At 44.5% G+C, this 17208-nt stretch overlaps 2 protein-coding genes and 1 long non-coding RNA gene across 4 annotated transcripts in view; 2 read left to right on the top strand and 1 right to left on the bottom strand.

Moving 5' to 3' along the window:
* The window catches only part of casp9 (caspase 9, apoptosis-related cysteine peptidase), a 44923-nt gene extending 39353 nt beyond the window's left edge, over positions 1-5570 (top strand). The window contains exons 8-9 of the mRNA XM_072478274.1: positions 1942-2051; positions 4204-5570. Coding sequence (XP_072334375.1) covers positions 1942-2051; positions 4204-4317 — 224 coding nt within the window. The 3' untranslated portion in view covers positions 4318-5570. The remainder of the gene's footprint in view (positions 1-1941; positions 2052-4203) is intronic.
* Positions 5571-6536: 966 nt separating this feature from the next.
* LOC140392724 (uncharacterized) lies at positions 6537-12370 on the bottom strand. The gene is made up of 2 exons (XR_011935417.1): positions 12216-12370; positions 6537-12090 (listed from the first exon to the last, which is right to left on the bottom strand). It is a non-coding gene; the product is annotated as an uncharacterized lncRNA (long non-coding RNA).
* Positions 11489-17208, top strand: part of dnajc16 (DnaJ (Hsp40) homolog, subfamily C, member 16) — a 45122-nt gene continuing 39402 nt past the window's right edge. Inside the window, exons 1-2 of one of the 2 annotated variants that reach the window (XM_072478271.1) lie at positions 11489-12058; positions 12292-12399. In XM_072478271.1, coding sequence (XP_072334372.1) covers positions 12332-12399 — 68 coding nt within the window. In that variant the 5' untranslated portion in view covers positions 11489-12058; positions 12292-12331. The remainder of the gene's footprint in view (positions 12059-12291; positions 12400-17208) is intronic. The other variant, XM_072478272.1, reaches the window with a different exon arrangement.

The raw sequence follows: 17208 nt of genomic DNA, 5'->3' as shown, positions 1-17208 counted from the left end.
CTCCAGAATTTCCCATTGGACGTCTTGGTGACTGCCTTACATTTATGAATCTAGTTTTGGTCCTCCTTCCAGAGGAAATAGCTTCGTTATGCCTACCTTATCAAATCCTTTCATAATCTCCGAGGCCTCTATCAGGTTACCACTTGGCTTTTTCTAAAGAGAGCCACAGCCTGTTCAAACTTTCCTAATAGGTAGAACCTCTCAATTCTTGTATAATCCTTATAAATCTTTGAAAATTCACCAGTGCCTCTATACTTTAAAAATATTTAATATTGAGACCAGAACTGTGCATAGCATTCCATGTATCGTCTAACCAAGGTTCTATGCCAGTTTAGCGTCACCTTTGAGCTTTTAAATTCCATTTCTCTAGAAATTAGCCCTTGTACTTTATGACTAATTTTAACCCGTTACTGCTTTTAATGTTCTGTCTATCTGTACACCCGGATCTCTTTGCTCCTCTATCCCATTTAGACTCTTGCTTTCCAAGGATAATACAGCTTCTTCACTCTTGTGGCTAAAGTATACCAACTCACATTTAGCTATGTTGAAATTGTTGGCAAATACAGACCCATATTGCAAGTTTACTCGTGTTTTCTATTTTGTCACAACTCTCCTTACAATTAACTATACAATTTAGTGCCAGCTGCAAATTTTGAAACTATACTTTGATTCTGGAGCTCGAATTATTTATGTAAATAGTGAACAACAGTGGTCCCAGCTGAGATCCCTTTGAAACACCACTTCCCACCTTTTGCCAGTCTTCGTAACTTGCATTCCCAGTGATGATCCTTAAAGTATAAAGTTCTTTCCTGAGTTTTAACAGATAATTTAATTGAAGGGTCGTAAATATATTTAAACATATTACTTTTGCAGTTATCTTATATACTTGATCTTTAATTGCAGTATGTTATATTCATAATATACATAGAAACATAGAAGATAGGAGTAGGAGGAGGCCATTCGGCCCTTCGAGCCTGCTCCGCCATTCGTCACAATCATGGCTGATCGTCCAACTCAATCCTGCTTTCTCCCCATAACCCTTGATCCCATTCGCCTCAAGTGCCATATCTAATTTTAATTTTGTAATAATCTTTATTGTCACAAGTAGGCTTACATTAACACTGTTAGTGTGAAAATTCCCTAGTCGCCACATTCCAGTGCCTGTTCGGGTACACAGAGGGAGAATTCAGTATGTCCGAATTACCTAACAAGCACGTCTTTCGGGACTTGTGGGAGGAAACTGGAGCACCCGGCGAAAACCCATGCAGACACGGGGAGAACGTGCCGACTCCACACAGACAGTGACCCAAGCCGGGAATCGAACCTGGGACCCTGCAGTTGTGAAGCAACAGTGCTACCCACTGTGCTACCATATCTAGCCACCTCTTAAATGTATTTAATGTCTTAGCCTCAACTACTTCCTGTGGTAATGAATTCCCTGGGCTCCCAACCCTTTGGATGAAGAAATGTCTCCTCATCTCTGTCCTAAATGGTCTACCCCAAATCCTCAGACAGTGACCCCTGGTTCTGGACACACCCACCATTGGGAACATCCTCCCTGCACCCACCCTATCTAGTCCTGATAGAATTTTATAAGTCTCGACGAGATCCCCCCCTCATTCTTCTGAACTTCAGCGAAAACAATCCTAACCTAGTCAATCTCTCCTCATACGTCAATATATAATTGTTATTGAACTTTATTGAGTGGCATGAAATTCCTGAGACCCGGGGAACAGCAGTGATGCTAGGATGTCTTGTTGCACCAGCTATTGGGCCTGTACCGTGCACAGTCACAGCTTTGAGAGTTACTTTGTGACTGTATTGTGGGTGTTCAGCATGACAGAATACTTGGCTACATAAACAAAATAGTGACTAAGATTTTTTTCCCCTCTTATGCCAAGTAACAATGACTATTCCAATATTTGTGAACTCTTCCTTTAGGCTATGTATCCTGGCGAGATAAAAAGGAGGGATCTTGGTATATGAAAACACTAGTGCAGGTTTTCAGTAAATATGCTCATTCAGATGATCTACAAACATTGCTAACGTGGGTGAGTTGTTTTATTTTACTATGAGCAACAGCAAGCTGATAAAGAACGCTTGGGGGGCAGCACCCGACAAGTGCATTGTATTTGGCACAGGTTTTGATGTTTCCAACACCCTCCTGACTGACCTCTCCTCATTTTCCATCCTAGACGTTCATCCAAAATACTGCACTCTCTTAACTCGCATCAAGTCTCGTTCACTCATCACTCCTGCTGACTGCACTGGCTCATAATCCAACAATGCCTCAATTTTAAAATCATTATCAAGGCCCTTCCAATCTCTGACCTCCCCCAAAGCTACAAGCCTTCAAGATTTCAGCACTCCTCCAATTCTGGCCCCTTGCACATTCCCTATTTTAATCGCTCCACCATCGGCAGCTGTGCTTCAAGCTGCTTTGGCATTAAACCCCTCCTAAACCTCTAAGCTTCACTGCCCCTCTCTCTGTTAAGATATCTCCTAAAAACCTATTTCTACAATCAAATCCCTCCCGGGCCGGAGAATCATCGGGTGGGGGGGGGGGGGGGGCGGTGTGAATCCCGCCCAGCTGCCGGATTCTCCGGCGCTGGTTTTTCAGCGGGGGCGGGAATCGCACTGCGCTGTTCGGGGGCCGTTGGCAGCGCCCCCCCCCCCCCCCCCCCGGCGATCTCCGGCCCGTGATGGGCCGAGTGGCTGCCCGTTTTCGGCAAGTCCCACCGGCGTATATTACACCAGGTCCGTACGGGCGGGACCTGGCTCTGCGGGCGGCCTGCGGAGTCCTGGGGGGGGAGGGGGCACGGGGGATCTGCACCCGGGGGGGGGGGCCCCACGGTGGCCTGGCCCATGATCGGGGCCCACCGATCGCGGGCGGGCCTGTGCCGTGGGGGCATTCTTTCCCTCCGCGCCAGCCGGTGTAACGGTCCACCATGGCCGGCGAAGAGAAAGAACCCCCTTGCGCATGCGCTGGGATGACGCCAGCACACGCTGGCGCTCCCGTGCATGTGCCAACTCGCACCAGCTGGCGGAGGACCTTTGGCGCTGGTTCGCACGGCGCCAAGCCCTTCGGCGCCGTCTGCAATCCCGCCGGCGCCGGCCTAGCCCCTGAAAGTGCGGAGGATTCACGCCACTCCTCGATGCCGGTACGGCCCGCCCCGCTGGTTAGGGGAGAATCCCGCCCCTGGTATCTACGGTATCAAAAGTATTTTTTTTTAAATTTAGAATACCCAATTCATTTTTTTCCAATTAAGGGGCAATTTTAGCGTGGCCAATCCACCTACCCTGCACATCTTTGGGTTGTGGGGGCGAAACCCACCCAAACACAGGGAGAATGTGCAAACTCCACACGGACAGTGACCCAGAGCCGGGATCGAACCTGGAACCTTGGCGCCATGAGGCTGCAGGGCTAACCCACTGTGCCACCGTGCTGTATTTTTATTGATAATGTTCTTATTTAAGTGCCTTGGAATGTTTTCTATATTAATGATGATGTATAAACATCGGTTGTTTTCATTTGCTTCAGGCACAAATCACTGAAAGCAATCAGGAGAGAGGCCCTTGACCAGTTCACCCTATGACATGCTTTACTCACTTAGAGATATCTGCACCTGCATCTGAAGTATTGTAACCTCCAAGGCTGCAGACCAGGTGCTGGAAAGTGAGATTAAAATGATTGTCTAGTTTTTTTTTTCACATTTCTGGCTGGCGCAGAGATGATAGGCTGAAGGGCCTATTTCAGCACTGAAACTTTTCTATGGTTCCATGTTTTTTTTTAAGGGTCAGTTAAACGTGGCCAATCCACCTACCCTGCACATCTTTGGGGTGTGGGGGTGAGACCCACGCAGACATGGGGAGAATGTGCAAACTCCACACGAACAGTGACCCGGGGCGGAGATGACGGTGCTGTGAGGCAGCACTGCCGCGCCTATGGTTCCATGTTAAATCAGCTGAATTGCAAGGCTGTAGCTTCCACCAGGGTTGCAATCTGGGAACCCAGGGATCAAATCCCAGTGCTTCCTATGGCTCAGGTTCAGGGGTAGCTGCATACATTTTGGGCTTTTTACCAGTTCGTTTTACAATTTATTTTAGAATGTGGAACAGTACAAGCTGTTGGGCCTCTGCAGCATTTTGTGGTTTGCTGGTGAGAATTTTGAACAGGCAGTTCAGAATGTATCTATTTTTCAGGTAACAAGAAGCATTTCAGAAAACGAGGAAGCTAAAGGAGTGTACAAGCAGATCCCAGGTTCCTTCAACTTCCTTCGCAAACATTTTTACTTCTTTAACAAGGAGAAGCAGTGACATTTTCGGATCATGAATGGACAAGTATTTGCTATCATTTTGCTGTAAATCGCTCCAAAAAATCTCACATATCTTGGCGCTCTGATTTTTCAAGGGATTAATTATCACAATGTACTGATCTGTTCCTATTGTTCTGGTTGTATATTTCTATTGCAGCAGATTTGTGTTCTGCAAGGAGAGTGTCAGATGCCAATTAGTCATTCAATGTACAGGAGACATTGCACAACAGATATACTAACCAGCATTGACACATTCATTGTGCTAACATACAAACAAAATAAATCTTATCTTTATGGAGAGGAAAACTATTTAAATTACCTTTAAAGACACTTTAATTGTTCAGTTGGGGAATAACAGAGAGCCAAATTTGGTTCTAAAATTTATATGCCTCTATTGGATACTTGAATTGATGAAAGAACAATAGGATTCACCCCATCTTAGTGAATAGTTCTGCTTCAAACACATGGGGCCACTAAGCTGAATAGATGGTGAAATGAGGCAGTTATGTTTACTTAATCTTGCCCTATCCTAACTGCCTCATTTCACCATCGACTCATCTTCGTGGTCCCATGTGTTTGAAGCAGAACTATTCACTAAGATGGGGTGGATCCAATTGTTCTTTCATCAATATAAGTATTGTTGAAATAAGACAATTATATTTAATTAGCCGTAACGTGTCCCCTGTCCCCGTTGCTGTTTGCCCTGCCAATTGAGCTGTTGGCCATTGCGCTCAGGACTTCGAGGGATTAGAGGGGGCTGGTGTGCGGAGGGGAGGAACACCGGGTCTCCCTCTACGTCGATGATCAGGATGTGAGAGTGGTAAAAAAACAACTTATTTTTGTGTCTGAGTTAGGTAATCTTAGCACTTCCATTCCAGCTACAGCTGGCTTCCGCCTACAGGGAAAGGAATTTAAAAACTGGCCAGTGTGCCTATCCTTGATCTCTATCCATGACCCTTGCTGGAAGTTGAATAAAAACATGATTGGGTTGAGTCGTGGTGCCCTCCATGTTTGAATAACTTGTCAGTGTTCACTGTCTGCATTTGGGGATAAAATACGTCAAGGTGAAGAAGATACCAAAGCAAATTTGGCACCTTTGGAACTGTAATCCAATGTGTGAATTGAATAAACTGTGAAAGCTTGTAAAATATTTTATATTTCACTAATTTGTAACTTTATACTTTGCAGAACCACAAATGCAGTCACAAATGGTGTATTTTTATTTTAAAATAAAAATCCTTCTTTATACAAGAATGCTGTTTCAACCTCAGTTTGTGGTATTGTTGGTAATCTTTATAGTTCCCTCATGCAGGACTCCCAGAAAATAGAGAAAATAATATCCCTGTAGCCCAGCCCTCACTGCAGCATCTTTTTGTTTCATAGCATATATTTTGTATAACAGCACTTGCTCTGTTTGCAGCACTGGGCCAGGTCATACCAGGCGAAACCACAGGGCGTCAGGGACATGACTCTATGTATGGAGAGACGCATAGAGAAGCATATGGGCCCTGTCCAGTGTCTCCGTACAAGGGCCGGCCGTACAGGCACTGTCACCGCCCAGAGAAATGTATTACAGAGTCGTAGAGAGAGATGTATATGGCCTGCCCATTGGCACCATACAGAGAGTCCATTTACAGGTCTGATGAGGAGACTAGTGTGGTGGATGCATTCAGGAAATTGTCACCACAGCGCCAGGCTGTCAAAATGGCGATGTCAAAAAACTAGGAAAGCCCACCCTCAGTCTCCCTGTCCTTGACTCTTCACGCCTTGATTGACAACAGGAGAGATGAATTGTATGTATCATTGAGGGTTGTGCTAAAGAAATAGACTGTCTTTTTGATACGGGGCGGAGTTAACATGTCTTCCTCTTGTATATGCAAAACTGTTTCCTTTGGATCACAAAATAACTGTAGCCCATGGTGTAGGAGGTGATACACTGATTATCAAAAGAACTCATCCCAATCTAATAGAATTTGGCCCACGTGAATTGATTTTTCCAGTCTGGATAGGCCCAGTGGACCAGGCCATTCTGGGTCTGGATATTCTAGCCCAATTGAATTCTTCTCTAAACTTTGAGAATGGAAAGGTAACATGGTCAATTAGAGTCTTCAAGAAGGATCAGCTCTGCTGTACCAGGCCCCTGTAGCGAGTGTGTCCACAAACCGGCTAAGGTCAGAATATTTCAGGCTGCACCGGGGGACGAGACAGGGGTGTCCCCTGTCCCCGTTGCTGTTTGCCCTGCCAATTGAGCTGTTGGCCATTGCGCTCAGGACTTCGAGGGATTAGAGGGGGCTGGTGTGCGGAGGGGAGGAACACCGGGTCTCCCTCTACGTCGATGACCTGCTGTTGTATATTTCAGACCCGTTGGAGGGGATGGGGGAGGTCATGCGGATCCTGGGGGACTTCGGGAGGTTCTCTGGGTATAAGTTGAATGTGGGGAAGAGTGAGCTGTTTGTGGTCCACGGTAGTAACTGCCAAACTTCTGCAGTTATTACTGGGCGGCCAATGTGGCCATGATTAGGAAATGGATGATGGAGGTGGGGGCGGCTGGAGGCGGCGTCGTGTAGAGGCACCAGTCTAGGGGCACCGTTACGGCTCCGCTGCCGTTCTCGCCGGCGCGATACACCACAAGTCCGGTGGTGATGGCGGCACTGAGGGTTTGGGGACAGTGGAGGAGCCACAAGGGAGAGGAGGGGGCCTCTGTGTAGACCCCGATACGGAATAACCACAGATTTGCTCTGGGTAGGATGGATGGGGGGTACCAAGGCTGGTATAGGGCAGGTATTAGGAGGATGGGGGACCTGTTTATAGACGGGGCTTTCCCTAGCATGCAGGCGCTGGAGGAGAGGTTTGGCTTGCCCCCGGGGAATGCGTTCAGGCACCTTCAGGTTCGGCACTTCCTTAGAAAACAGGTGGGGACATTCCCGCGGCTGCCCCCACCTAGGATCCAGGATAGGGTGGTGTCTGGCATCTGGGTAGGGGAGGGGAAGGTGTTGGGCATATATCAGGAGCTGTAGGAGGTAGAGGAAGCCTCAGTGGGGCTCTTCCCCACTGACAGGCGTATACAATTCTACCGGTGGTGGGAATTTCTCAGACCAGTAGTACCCAGAAGATGTTGCTCAATTTATTTCCTAGAGTGGTACTTATTTTGTTTGTGACCACAGAGCCTATCCTTGGCTTCCACGTTTTTGGACAGAATCATGTTATTTGGAGTATGTGATACCCGCTACTCGTCATTCCCCTTCTCTATTAGAGGTAGCAGGGGTAGGAAATAAATGTGCCATTACTGCACTGACAGGTTTCTTGCTCTTTTTATTCCTTTTTACGGGGATGCCAAGGTGGCCAGAAGAGTTTAATAAAATGGCAGTCATCTTAGAAAAGGTACCTAATGATACCTCTGCAGTCCTGTTCAAGATTTCCGCTGAAATGCTAGCTATCTGTACTGTGGCCTTGCAAAACCGAATGCCTCTTGATTATATTCTCGCCGAGAGAAGTGGGACATGTGCCCTGATTGGGACAGAATGTTGTACCACATTCCAGATAGCTCCGAAGAGATCACTGCCTTGGGAAAACACATCCAGAAGGAGGTTGGAAAACTCAAGCAACCCGAGACCAGCACCCTTTGGGATTGGGCTATTAGGTGACTAGGGTCCTTTGAAGCGGCGGTAGTGCAAGGTTTGGTTATGTTCTTTGTAGTCATTTTTGCTATATGTTTTCTTTCTGATGACCAAATGTATCTGCAACAGAATGTCATGAAGCCCTAAAATGGTGACTCTGTATTCACTTAAACAAATACCTCTGCAGGGTATGAGTGGTTCTTAATATTAGCCCAAAGTGCTTGCAACTCTTTCAAGGTTTACCCATTCCAGTGTTGAAGGCGATTCCTAAACAAAGGGACCATCAAACGTAACTGTGAATGTGTTCCTTTTAGCTTTTATTTATTTTATTTCATTTTCCTTTTGGCTTTACTTTAATTGTGATTCATTCTATTAGGTTTAGAAGAATCAAAAGGGGGCACTGATAGATAATTAATTTATTCATAGTATTAGGTGCTAATTGAATGCATGTGGCAGAGAGGTAAAAATTATTTAAAGTGCCTTGACGGTGGGAATCCAGTCATGTTTCACATAATGAATTAGACTGTCGGAATCCAGACATCGTTTCAGTCAATGTCTCACATGATGAATTCCAGTGTATTCAACATTAAGAATGTATCAACTAATCAGTTACAGCAAGGTCTCTGGGCCGAGCTGTGGTGTGAGAAATCCAGTAATTTTATTAAGACTGCGCACGCAGATGCTGAGCTAGTCTTGATAGGCACAGGTCAATCTTAAGTAATGTCCAATGTTTGATTAATAAATCATCCTCTAAGTGAAAGACATCCATTTGAACAAACCAGGAGGTCTCAACTGAGAATTAGAGGCCAATGAGAGTAAATGAGAGATAAAACCAAAGATAAGAATTCCCTTAAAAGTAGGACCTCGTGGTCGAGATTGTGTTTCTGAATTCCTGCATTCTTGAATCATCATTTGTGTTTAAAGTGATTTATTTATGCTTTTTGCCATGAATATGACCCTTTTTATGTATAATTTGATATTTCATTTCTAAGTTTTGATTCAATTCTTAACCAAGTGTATTCAAGTGAATAATTAGCAATAAAATTGTATTTTGATACCTCCAATCAATCGGAGTATCGACTCTTATTAGATAAAATAAGAGCCACAATAATGTCAGAGAACACTAACTAAAAATTAGGGCTATCTTAGCCTCTCCTTTGGTGAAACCAATGTGTTCTTACAACAGAGAATATGCTGGTTTCACATTGCAGAGGCTTGTAAACCAAAAGTCAGTATTTTGTGGATGTTGCAATTGCAAGAACAGGAATTCCTGCTTTGTGCGTGCAGAGACTGGAATCATTAACGAGAAAGACTCGGATAGGATTGCTACTGATGGTAGAGGGAAAATGAATCATAATGAAGCGAGAGGAAAGGAGTGGGAATGGTGTTTTGGGGTAGGAGAGGGAATGGTGTTTTGGGGTAGGGGCTGAGGGGAGAAACTGAGATTGGGATTAGGGATGGAAGACAATTACGAGTATTAACCAGAGAAGGGAGAGGTAGGTGGCATAGTGGTTAGCACTGAAGTCTCACAGTGACAGGGACCCTGGTTCAATCCAGCCTCGGGTGACTGTCTGGAGTTTGCTCTTTCTCTCCATGTTTGCGTGGGTTTCCTCCAGGTGCTCCGGTTTCCTTCCATAGTCCAAATATGTGCAGGTTAGGTGGATTGGCCATCCTAAATTGCCCTTAGTATCCAAAAGATTAGGTCGGGTTACTTCCGGGGCTCTTTCAGAGCTTCGGTGCAGACTTGATGGGCCGAATGGCCTCCTTCTGCACTCTCGGGAGTCTGAGAAGTGCCAACTCTAGAGGGGCAGGTTGAGGGGGCAAAAGTGTTCCTCCAGTTTAAAATAGATTTGGGATTACCAACTTGAGGTGAGTTCACCAGGGAGGGGGTGCAGTGTGTGGTGTGCCAATTTTAATGTGGAGTGATGAGTTGAAAAATAACAATTTTATTATGGGGTTGGGGTGAAAGTCATGAGTTGAAATGATAGTCATGAAAACAATTAGGCATTCTGGAAATTGGGCATATGCGAGGGATGATGTAAAGTATAACGGAATTATTAAAGAAATATAGAAAGTTAACACAATTTTTCAAAATTACGTATCTATGGGGTAGTTGAGCAAAGGGTATGGATACACAGATCACTGAAAATAGCAATGCAACTAAGTTTAAAGAAAAGCAAACAAAGTACAGCAGATTATGCCTAGAGAATTAGATTTTTAGAACTAAATTTAGAGTACCCAATTCTTTATTTTCCAATTAAGGGTCAATTTAGCGTGGCCATCCACCTACCCTGCACATCTTTGGGTTGTGGGGGTGAGACCTACGCAGACACAGGGAATGTGCAAATTCCACACGGGCAGTGACCCATGGCCAGGATCGAACCGGGTCCTCGGTGCCGTGATACAGCAGTGCTAGCCACTGCGCCACCGTGATGCCTTCCAGAGAAGTAGAATTGAGAAACAGAGACATTGGGCAAAATTTAATGGAGGCAACAGGTCTTGCCCATCAGTTGGAGAGCCAGCATGAGCCCTGTGTATTCTCTGTTAGCGAACACCCACTATATTACTGTCACTCAGCCCAGGCACTTGGTTGGACAGTGGCAGACTTCTCCGGGATCAAGGTCTTCCGGGGCAGATATCCCACATACCAAGTATTGTCACGCAATCAAGAGCCCAGCATTTCTATTGACTGGCAACACCAGTAGTGAGGTGGTGCTGTTGGTACAACATCTACCCGAGGCTTAGGATCATCACTGGATTCTAGCAGATGCTGGAGGTCGTGGGATAGAGCCGCAGCAGATATAGAAAGGATATAGAGGCATTAAAGCTGCAACAAAGATTATAAGGTTGATACCCCTGTACCAGAAGTGGGAGGTTACAAGGACAAAGGAAAAGTTGAATAGGCTTGGAACTCTAAAAGAGGCCAAATGAAGGGTAACCTAATCTTTAAGATTACGAAAGAGTTTGATAATGCATAGATAAATTGTTTCCACTTTTAGGGGAGACAATAAAGAAGCCATAAAAATAAGATATGTCACCAATAAAGGAATTCAAGAGGAACATTTTACATACCTAGAGTGGTTAGAAGTGGGTGAGTAATTGAGACAAACAACATTGAATATGGAAGTCAGATAAACACACAAAAGGGTATAGAGGTTATGCTGTTAATGTTGGATGAAATAGGATGGGACGAGGTGTGTGTGGAGCAGAAAAGTATATTTTCCTGTGCTGTGCATTCTATGTAATAGTGCCATTGCGTGAAATTAAATTTTGCCTGAAATTAAATTGCAGGAGTTGAGCAAGATGAAGGTTCAAATTTGAGAGGCCGTTTTTTTAGGGCAGATATGGGGAAATTCTTCATCAGATAGTTTTTAAAAATAGGAAGAACTGTAAACTGATCTCATTTTACACCGTGGCAAAAAGTAATCGGTGTGCGGAATTGGTTTCCAAATAAGTGGTGTAGTCAAGGACCCAAGAACCATCTAAGAAAACAAAACCGAGTCACGCTGCCGGGATCTCTGGACCTGAAGCGATGAATCAAAATGCCTTAATTCTGGCACGCGTCTAAACCTTCAATACTTTTATGTCCCTCAGCGCCGGTAAAAATGGATTTACTAAAGCTGCTTTAGGAGCAGCGCTCCAATGTCACTAGCTTTAGGAGCAGCGCTCCGAAAGCTAGTGACATCGAAACAAACCTGTTGGACTTTAACCTGGTGTTGTAAGACTTAGTACTGTGTTCAATACTGACAGCAAAGTGTTAACAGTAAAGCAGCGCACGGTTTGTAAATCCATTTTTACCGGCGCTGAGGGACATTAAAAAGTAGAATCTGAGAATTGGACGGGCAGTCAAGTGACACGTCTGCTGAGAGCAGGGTGGCAACCGCAGCTGCAGGCCTGGATTGTGCTGATTTTTGACGCAGGCCTCGAAGCCATAGCAACCCCTTCGGGGAGAGGCGACGGCGCAAAAGCGGAAGTTGGCCGTCAACGAGGAGCCGAGGCGTTTATTTTCTCTTTTAAAGTCTTTTTTTGTTTGTTCCTTGAGGCCTTGAATTCTTTTGTCGTGTAAGATGTGACCGATTCCAGGATTGCTTCGGGGGGAGGTTGTCGATCGCACCGTGTGACCGGGTAAAGGCGGCTTCTCTCTCAGTCAGTCAGAGCTGTTAACACAATGGGGCAAATGACAGGCCAGGAGACAGAGCATTAAATAGGACAATATAAAAGGCGAGCATCGGCTTGACAAGCATTCATCAAAATAAATATCTCTTAAGTGGTGTAATTTAACCTCGTTTCTTTTTTCTTGGTCGGTTGAGTGATCCAGGATTTATTTTTCCCCTCTCTACTCTTTTATTCTCCTGCAGATTTTCCGCCCTTCTCGGCTGTAGGCTGGTGTACGGATCAATGGCAGCTGGTTGTTCTCTGGCAACTTGTCCATGTGGCCTTTCTTCGTGTGTGAGTCCAGACTGTGAGTATGTACCGGCCATTTGATCTTCCTGTAGCCGCCCACTTTTGTCACTGTTCTCACCCATTCACACACATGCCAGCAGGAGCTGCTGGATAGTGGTCGTCAGCAGCAGATTTATTCTCCACTACTAGCCCAAGTTGTCCACTTCTCCCCATGGTGGAAAATCTTATCACCTACCTGACCTAATTTAGCAGAGTCACCGAATTATTTATTACTAGTGCAGAAGGAGGACATTTGGTCCAACATGTCTGCACCGGCTCTCCGATTCAGCATTTCATCTAGTGCCATTCTTAGTCTTCTCCCTGTAACCTTGCACGTTCTTCCTTTCCAAATAAGTCTAATTCCCTTTTGAATGCCTCGATTAAGCCTGCCTCCACCACGCTCTCAGGCAGACCATAATCACTTGCTGTGTGAAAAAGCTTTTTCTCTTATTTCTTTTGCCAATAACTTAAATACTGCCCTCTCATTCTCAATCATTTCACAAGTGGAAACAGTTTCTCCCCAACTACTCTGTCAAGACCCCTCATGGTTTTGAATACCACTATTCAATCTCCTTGTCCGTCTTCTCTTCAAGGAAAATAGTCCTAACTTTGTCAATCTGTCGTCATTTAAAAAAAAATTATTCTCCTTTTTTCACATTTTCTCCCAAATTTACACCCACAAACAATAAACAATAATCAGAAACGAATATAACGTCAATCCCCATATCAATAACAATGATCTCATCCTCTCACCAAACCCCAAACATTAGCTTGCATGTTCACATAAACAAATGACAAAAGGGAATCAAGAATCACCCATAGCCACCATTAACACAGTCCCCACCCCCCCTAACTAATGTTCGATGTTATCCAGTTCTTGAAAGTGCATAGTGAATAATGCCCATGAATTGTACAACCCCTCCACCCTTCCCCTCAATTCAAACTTAACCTTCTCAAGAGTCAAGAATTCCAACTGGTCCCCCTGCCACGCCAGGGCACAGGGTGGAGAGGTTGCTCTCCATCCCAACAGGATCCACCTTCAGGCAATCAACAAGGCGAAGGCTACAACATCTGCCTCCGCACCCGTTTCCAACCCCGGCTGGTCCAACACCCCAAATATGGCCTCCCGAGGGCCAGGGTCCAGTTTCACGTGCACCACTTTAGAGATTACCCTAATAACCTCCTTCCAGTAATCCTCCAGCTTTGGATAGGACCAAAACATATGAACGGGATTTGCGGGGCCCCCTCTCGCAACGTTCACACATTTTCTACCCCTTCAAAGAATCGGATCATCCTCGCCCTCGTGAGATGTGCTCTATATACCACCTTCGGCTGTATCAGCCCCAACCTCTCACACAAGGTGGAGGCGTTCACTCTCTGGAGCACCTCACAGCAGAAACCCTCCTCCATACCCTCTCCCAACTCTTCCTCCCACTTTGCTTTGATCCCTTCCAGTGGTGCCTTCTCCTTTTCCAAAATAGCCCCATAAACCACTGACACTACCCCCTTCTCCAGTCCCCCTGTCGTCAGCACCTCCTCCAGCAATGTGGAGGCCGGCTTCACCGGGAAGCTGTATCTCCTTTCAGGCAAAATCTCGAACCTGCATATATCTAAACATTTCCCCCTGCTCCAGCCCATATGTCGCTTCCAGGTCCTTCAATCCTGCAAACCGACCCCCAAGAAATAAATCTTTTAGTGTCTTAATCCCCTTCTCCTCCCATTTCTGAAAATTTCCATCCCACTTCCCTAGCTCAAATCTGTGGTTCCCACGAATCGGCATTTCCCTTTACCCTGCACCAATCTGTCTTCATAACTGAAGTTTCTCATCCCTGGAACTATTCTTGTGAATCTTTTCTGCATTGTCTACAATGCCTTACTAAAATGTGGTAGCCAGAACTGAATGGAGTAAGTCTAGCTGAGGCCAAATTAGTATCTTCTGCAAGTTCAACATAACATCCTTGCTCTTTCACTCTAAAATCATCCAATACATCAAAAATATGTTTAGTTCTCGACACCATTCTGGAGTCTAAGGAAGACTGAAAATTATCGATACTATTTGCGCAATTTCCACTCTCACTGCCCTCCATTTCCTTGGATGCATTTCATCCAGTACCAGTATCTTATCAACTGAAGTCTATAACACTCTCATGTCTGAATTGTCTCCTCTTTTACCGTGGCCTGGGTAGCATCTTCTTCATTGGTAAAGGCAGCTGCAAAGTATTAATTTAATACCGCAGCTGTGCCCCTCCCCCTATGTGTGATGTTAGTTGGATCCACAGTGAGGTTAAAACAAAGACATAGTTGCTTTCTATGCTGGAGAAAGTTTAGTAACTTACTTCAACACCACTCCCCATCCCCAATGTCCCAACTATTCCAATTTATAGTACAAATACCAATCACCGTTTTAAACAGTGTAATTATGTTAAACCATAACAAATGTAATTTCCAATATAGCATAACAACGTAATTAGTAAGAATTGATATGTAAATTCCCTTTTTTGCCTTGAATCAGCCGCCCTCCTTTTACCACCCTCTTACTGTTTATATACCGATGGAAAACTTTGGGATTCCCTTTTATGTTAGCTGCCGGTCTCTTCCTCTTTGCTTCTCTTATTTGCTTTTTCACCTCTCCTCTGAATGTTCTATATTCAACCTGATTCCCAAATTGCATTTTCCACCTGAATTTGTGTCATAAGCACACTTGTTCTTTATTTTAATTTCTGTCTCATTTGTCATCCAGAGAGCTCTGGATTTGTTTGCTCTACCTTTCCCTTTTGAGGGGATATATTGGGACAGTGCCTGAACTAGCTTTTTTTATTGTACCCATGTTCAGCTACTGTTTTAACGGAGTCAAGAATGAACTTGGGATCATCCAGTTTGTGAAGCTCACCTACTCACTGCCTTTGCTGGCTGTTATATTTGCACAGTTGTGGTTTTAAATATTTTTCATGTATTGGGTGATTTTTAGGTATTATTGACGTCAAGTTTGTGTCAATCGAACATTAAACCTCACCACACCCTCACACAGCCTATTTTGCCTGTATAGTAAGTACCCAACTTCTACTCCGTGCTTCTTTACTTGCTATCATTCAGATGAAGAACTGGCAGTGATGGCCCTATGGTTGAGTAGCCTGCCGGCACTCCGTGGTTGATCTTGTGCTGAAGTTAACTCTTGGAAACCTCCTGCATTGTGCTTGTGAAGCCATAATCAGTAGAGATGGTGGTGGGGAATTACCTTACTCTGTTAATTCTCCTACCATTTAACATCACAGCAATGACACCTTGAGTGGCAATTGCATCACATTTTTAAAGGCAGAGAATATTTATTAACTTTCACAATATTTTTGCAATTTTACAAGAGTAGTTATTCCTTAAAATGAGAACTGTAACTGAAAACTTTATGCTGTTTTCAAAGGAATGGTTTGCTTTGAACAGGTTGCTGCTGTTGCATTTTTTTTTCTTTAAACCCTCTTCCCATATTCTGTCAACCAGAAAGTTCTGAGAAACACAAGTTTTAGTGAGGAGCTGAAGGAAATTAGTATTAGTAAAGAAATGGTTTGGGGGAAATTAATGGGATTGAAGGCAGATAAATCTCCAAGGCCTGGTAATCTTCAACCCAGAGTATTTAAGGAAGTGGTCCTAGAAATAGTATTCATTTTCCAAAATTCGTTGGACTCTGGAATGGTTCCTACAGATTGGAGGGTAGCTAATATAACTGCTATTCAAAAGGGAGGTAGAGAGAAAACAGAACTATAGACCAGTGAGCCTAACGTCGGTAGTAGGGAAGTTGCTAGAGTCCATTATCAAGGATTTCAAGGCACAACATTTGGAAAACAGTGGTATAATCAGACAAAAATTCAGCATGGATTTACAATAGGGAAATCATGCTTGACAAATCTACTAGAATTCTTTGAAGATGTCACTAGTCGAGTTGACCAGGGAGAACAAGTGGATGTGGTTTATTTAGACTTTCAGAAGGCTTTCAACACGGTCTCACATAGCAGATTACTATGTGAAGTTAAAACGCATAGGATTGTGGGTAGTATATTTAGATGGATAGAAAGCTGGTAAGCAGACAGGAAGCAAAAGTTGGAATAAATGGGTCTTTTTCCGATTGGCAGGCAGTGACTAGTGGAGTACTGCAGGGATCTGTACCAGGGCCCCAACTATGCACGTTATAAATGATTTGGATGAGGGAACTAAATGTATTATCTCCAAATTTGCAGATGATACAAAATTGGGTGGGAGGGTGAGCTGTGAGGAGGATGCAGAGATGCTTCAGTGAATTGTGTGAGTGGGCATATGCATGGCAGATGCAGTATAATGTGGATAAATATGAGGTTGTCTGTTTTGGTAGCAAACATAGGAAGACAAATTATTATTTAAATGGGTCTAAATTGCGAGAGGTGGATACTCAGCGAGACCTTGGTGTCCTCGAGCATTAGTCGCTGAAAGTAAGCACGGAGTTACAGCAGGCAGTAAAGAAGGCAAATGGCATGGTGTGGTATGATGGCGGGAGGATTTGAGTATAGGAATAGGGATGTTTTACTGCAATTGTATAGGGAATTGGTGAGGCCACATCTGGAGTAATGTATGCCGTTTTGGTGTCATTATCTGAGGAAGGATGTTCTTGCCATGGAGGGAGTGCAGTGAAGGTTTACCAGGGCAATTCCTGGGATGGTGGGTCTGTCCTATGAGGAGAGACTAAATTGGTTAGGATTAAATTCAATGGCGTTTAGAAGAGTGGGAGGGGATCTCATAGAAACAATGTTCCCAATGGTGGGGGCGTCCAGAACTAGGGGTCATAGTTTGAGGATAAGGGGTAAGCCTTT

The sequence above is a fragment of the Scyliorhinus torazame genome, chromosome 16 (genome assembly GCF_047496885.1).
Source record: "Scyliorhinus torazame isolate Kashiwa2021f chromosome 16, sScyTor2.1, whole genome shotgun sequence".
NCBI classification, from domain to species: domain Eukaryota; kingdom Metazoa; phylum Chordata; class Chondrichthyes; order Carcharhiniformes; family Scyliorhinidae; genus Scyliorhinus; species Scyliorhinus torazame.
Note: the sequence above shows the minus strand (reverse complement) of the source record. Positions and strands in the feature narration are given on the sequence as shown.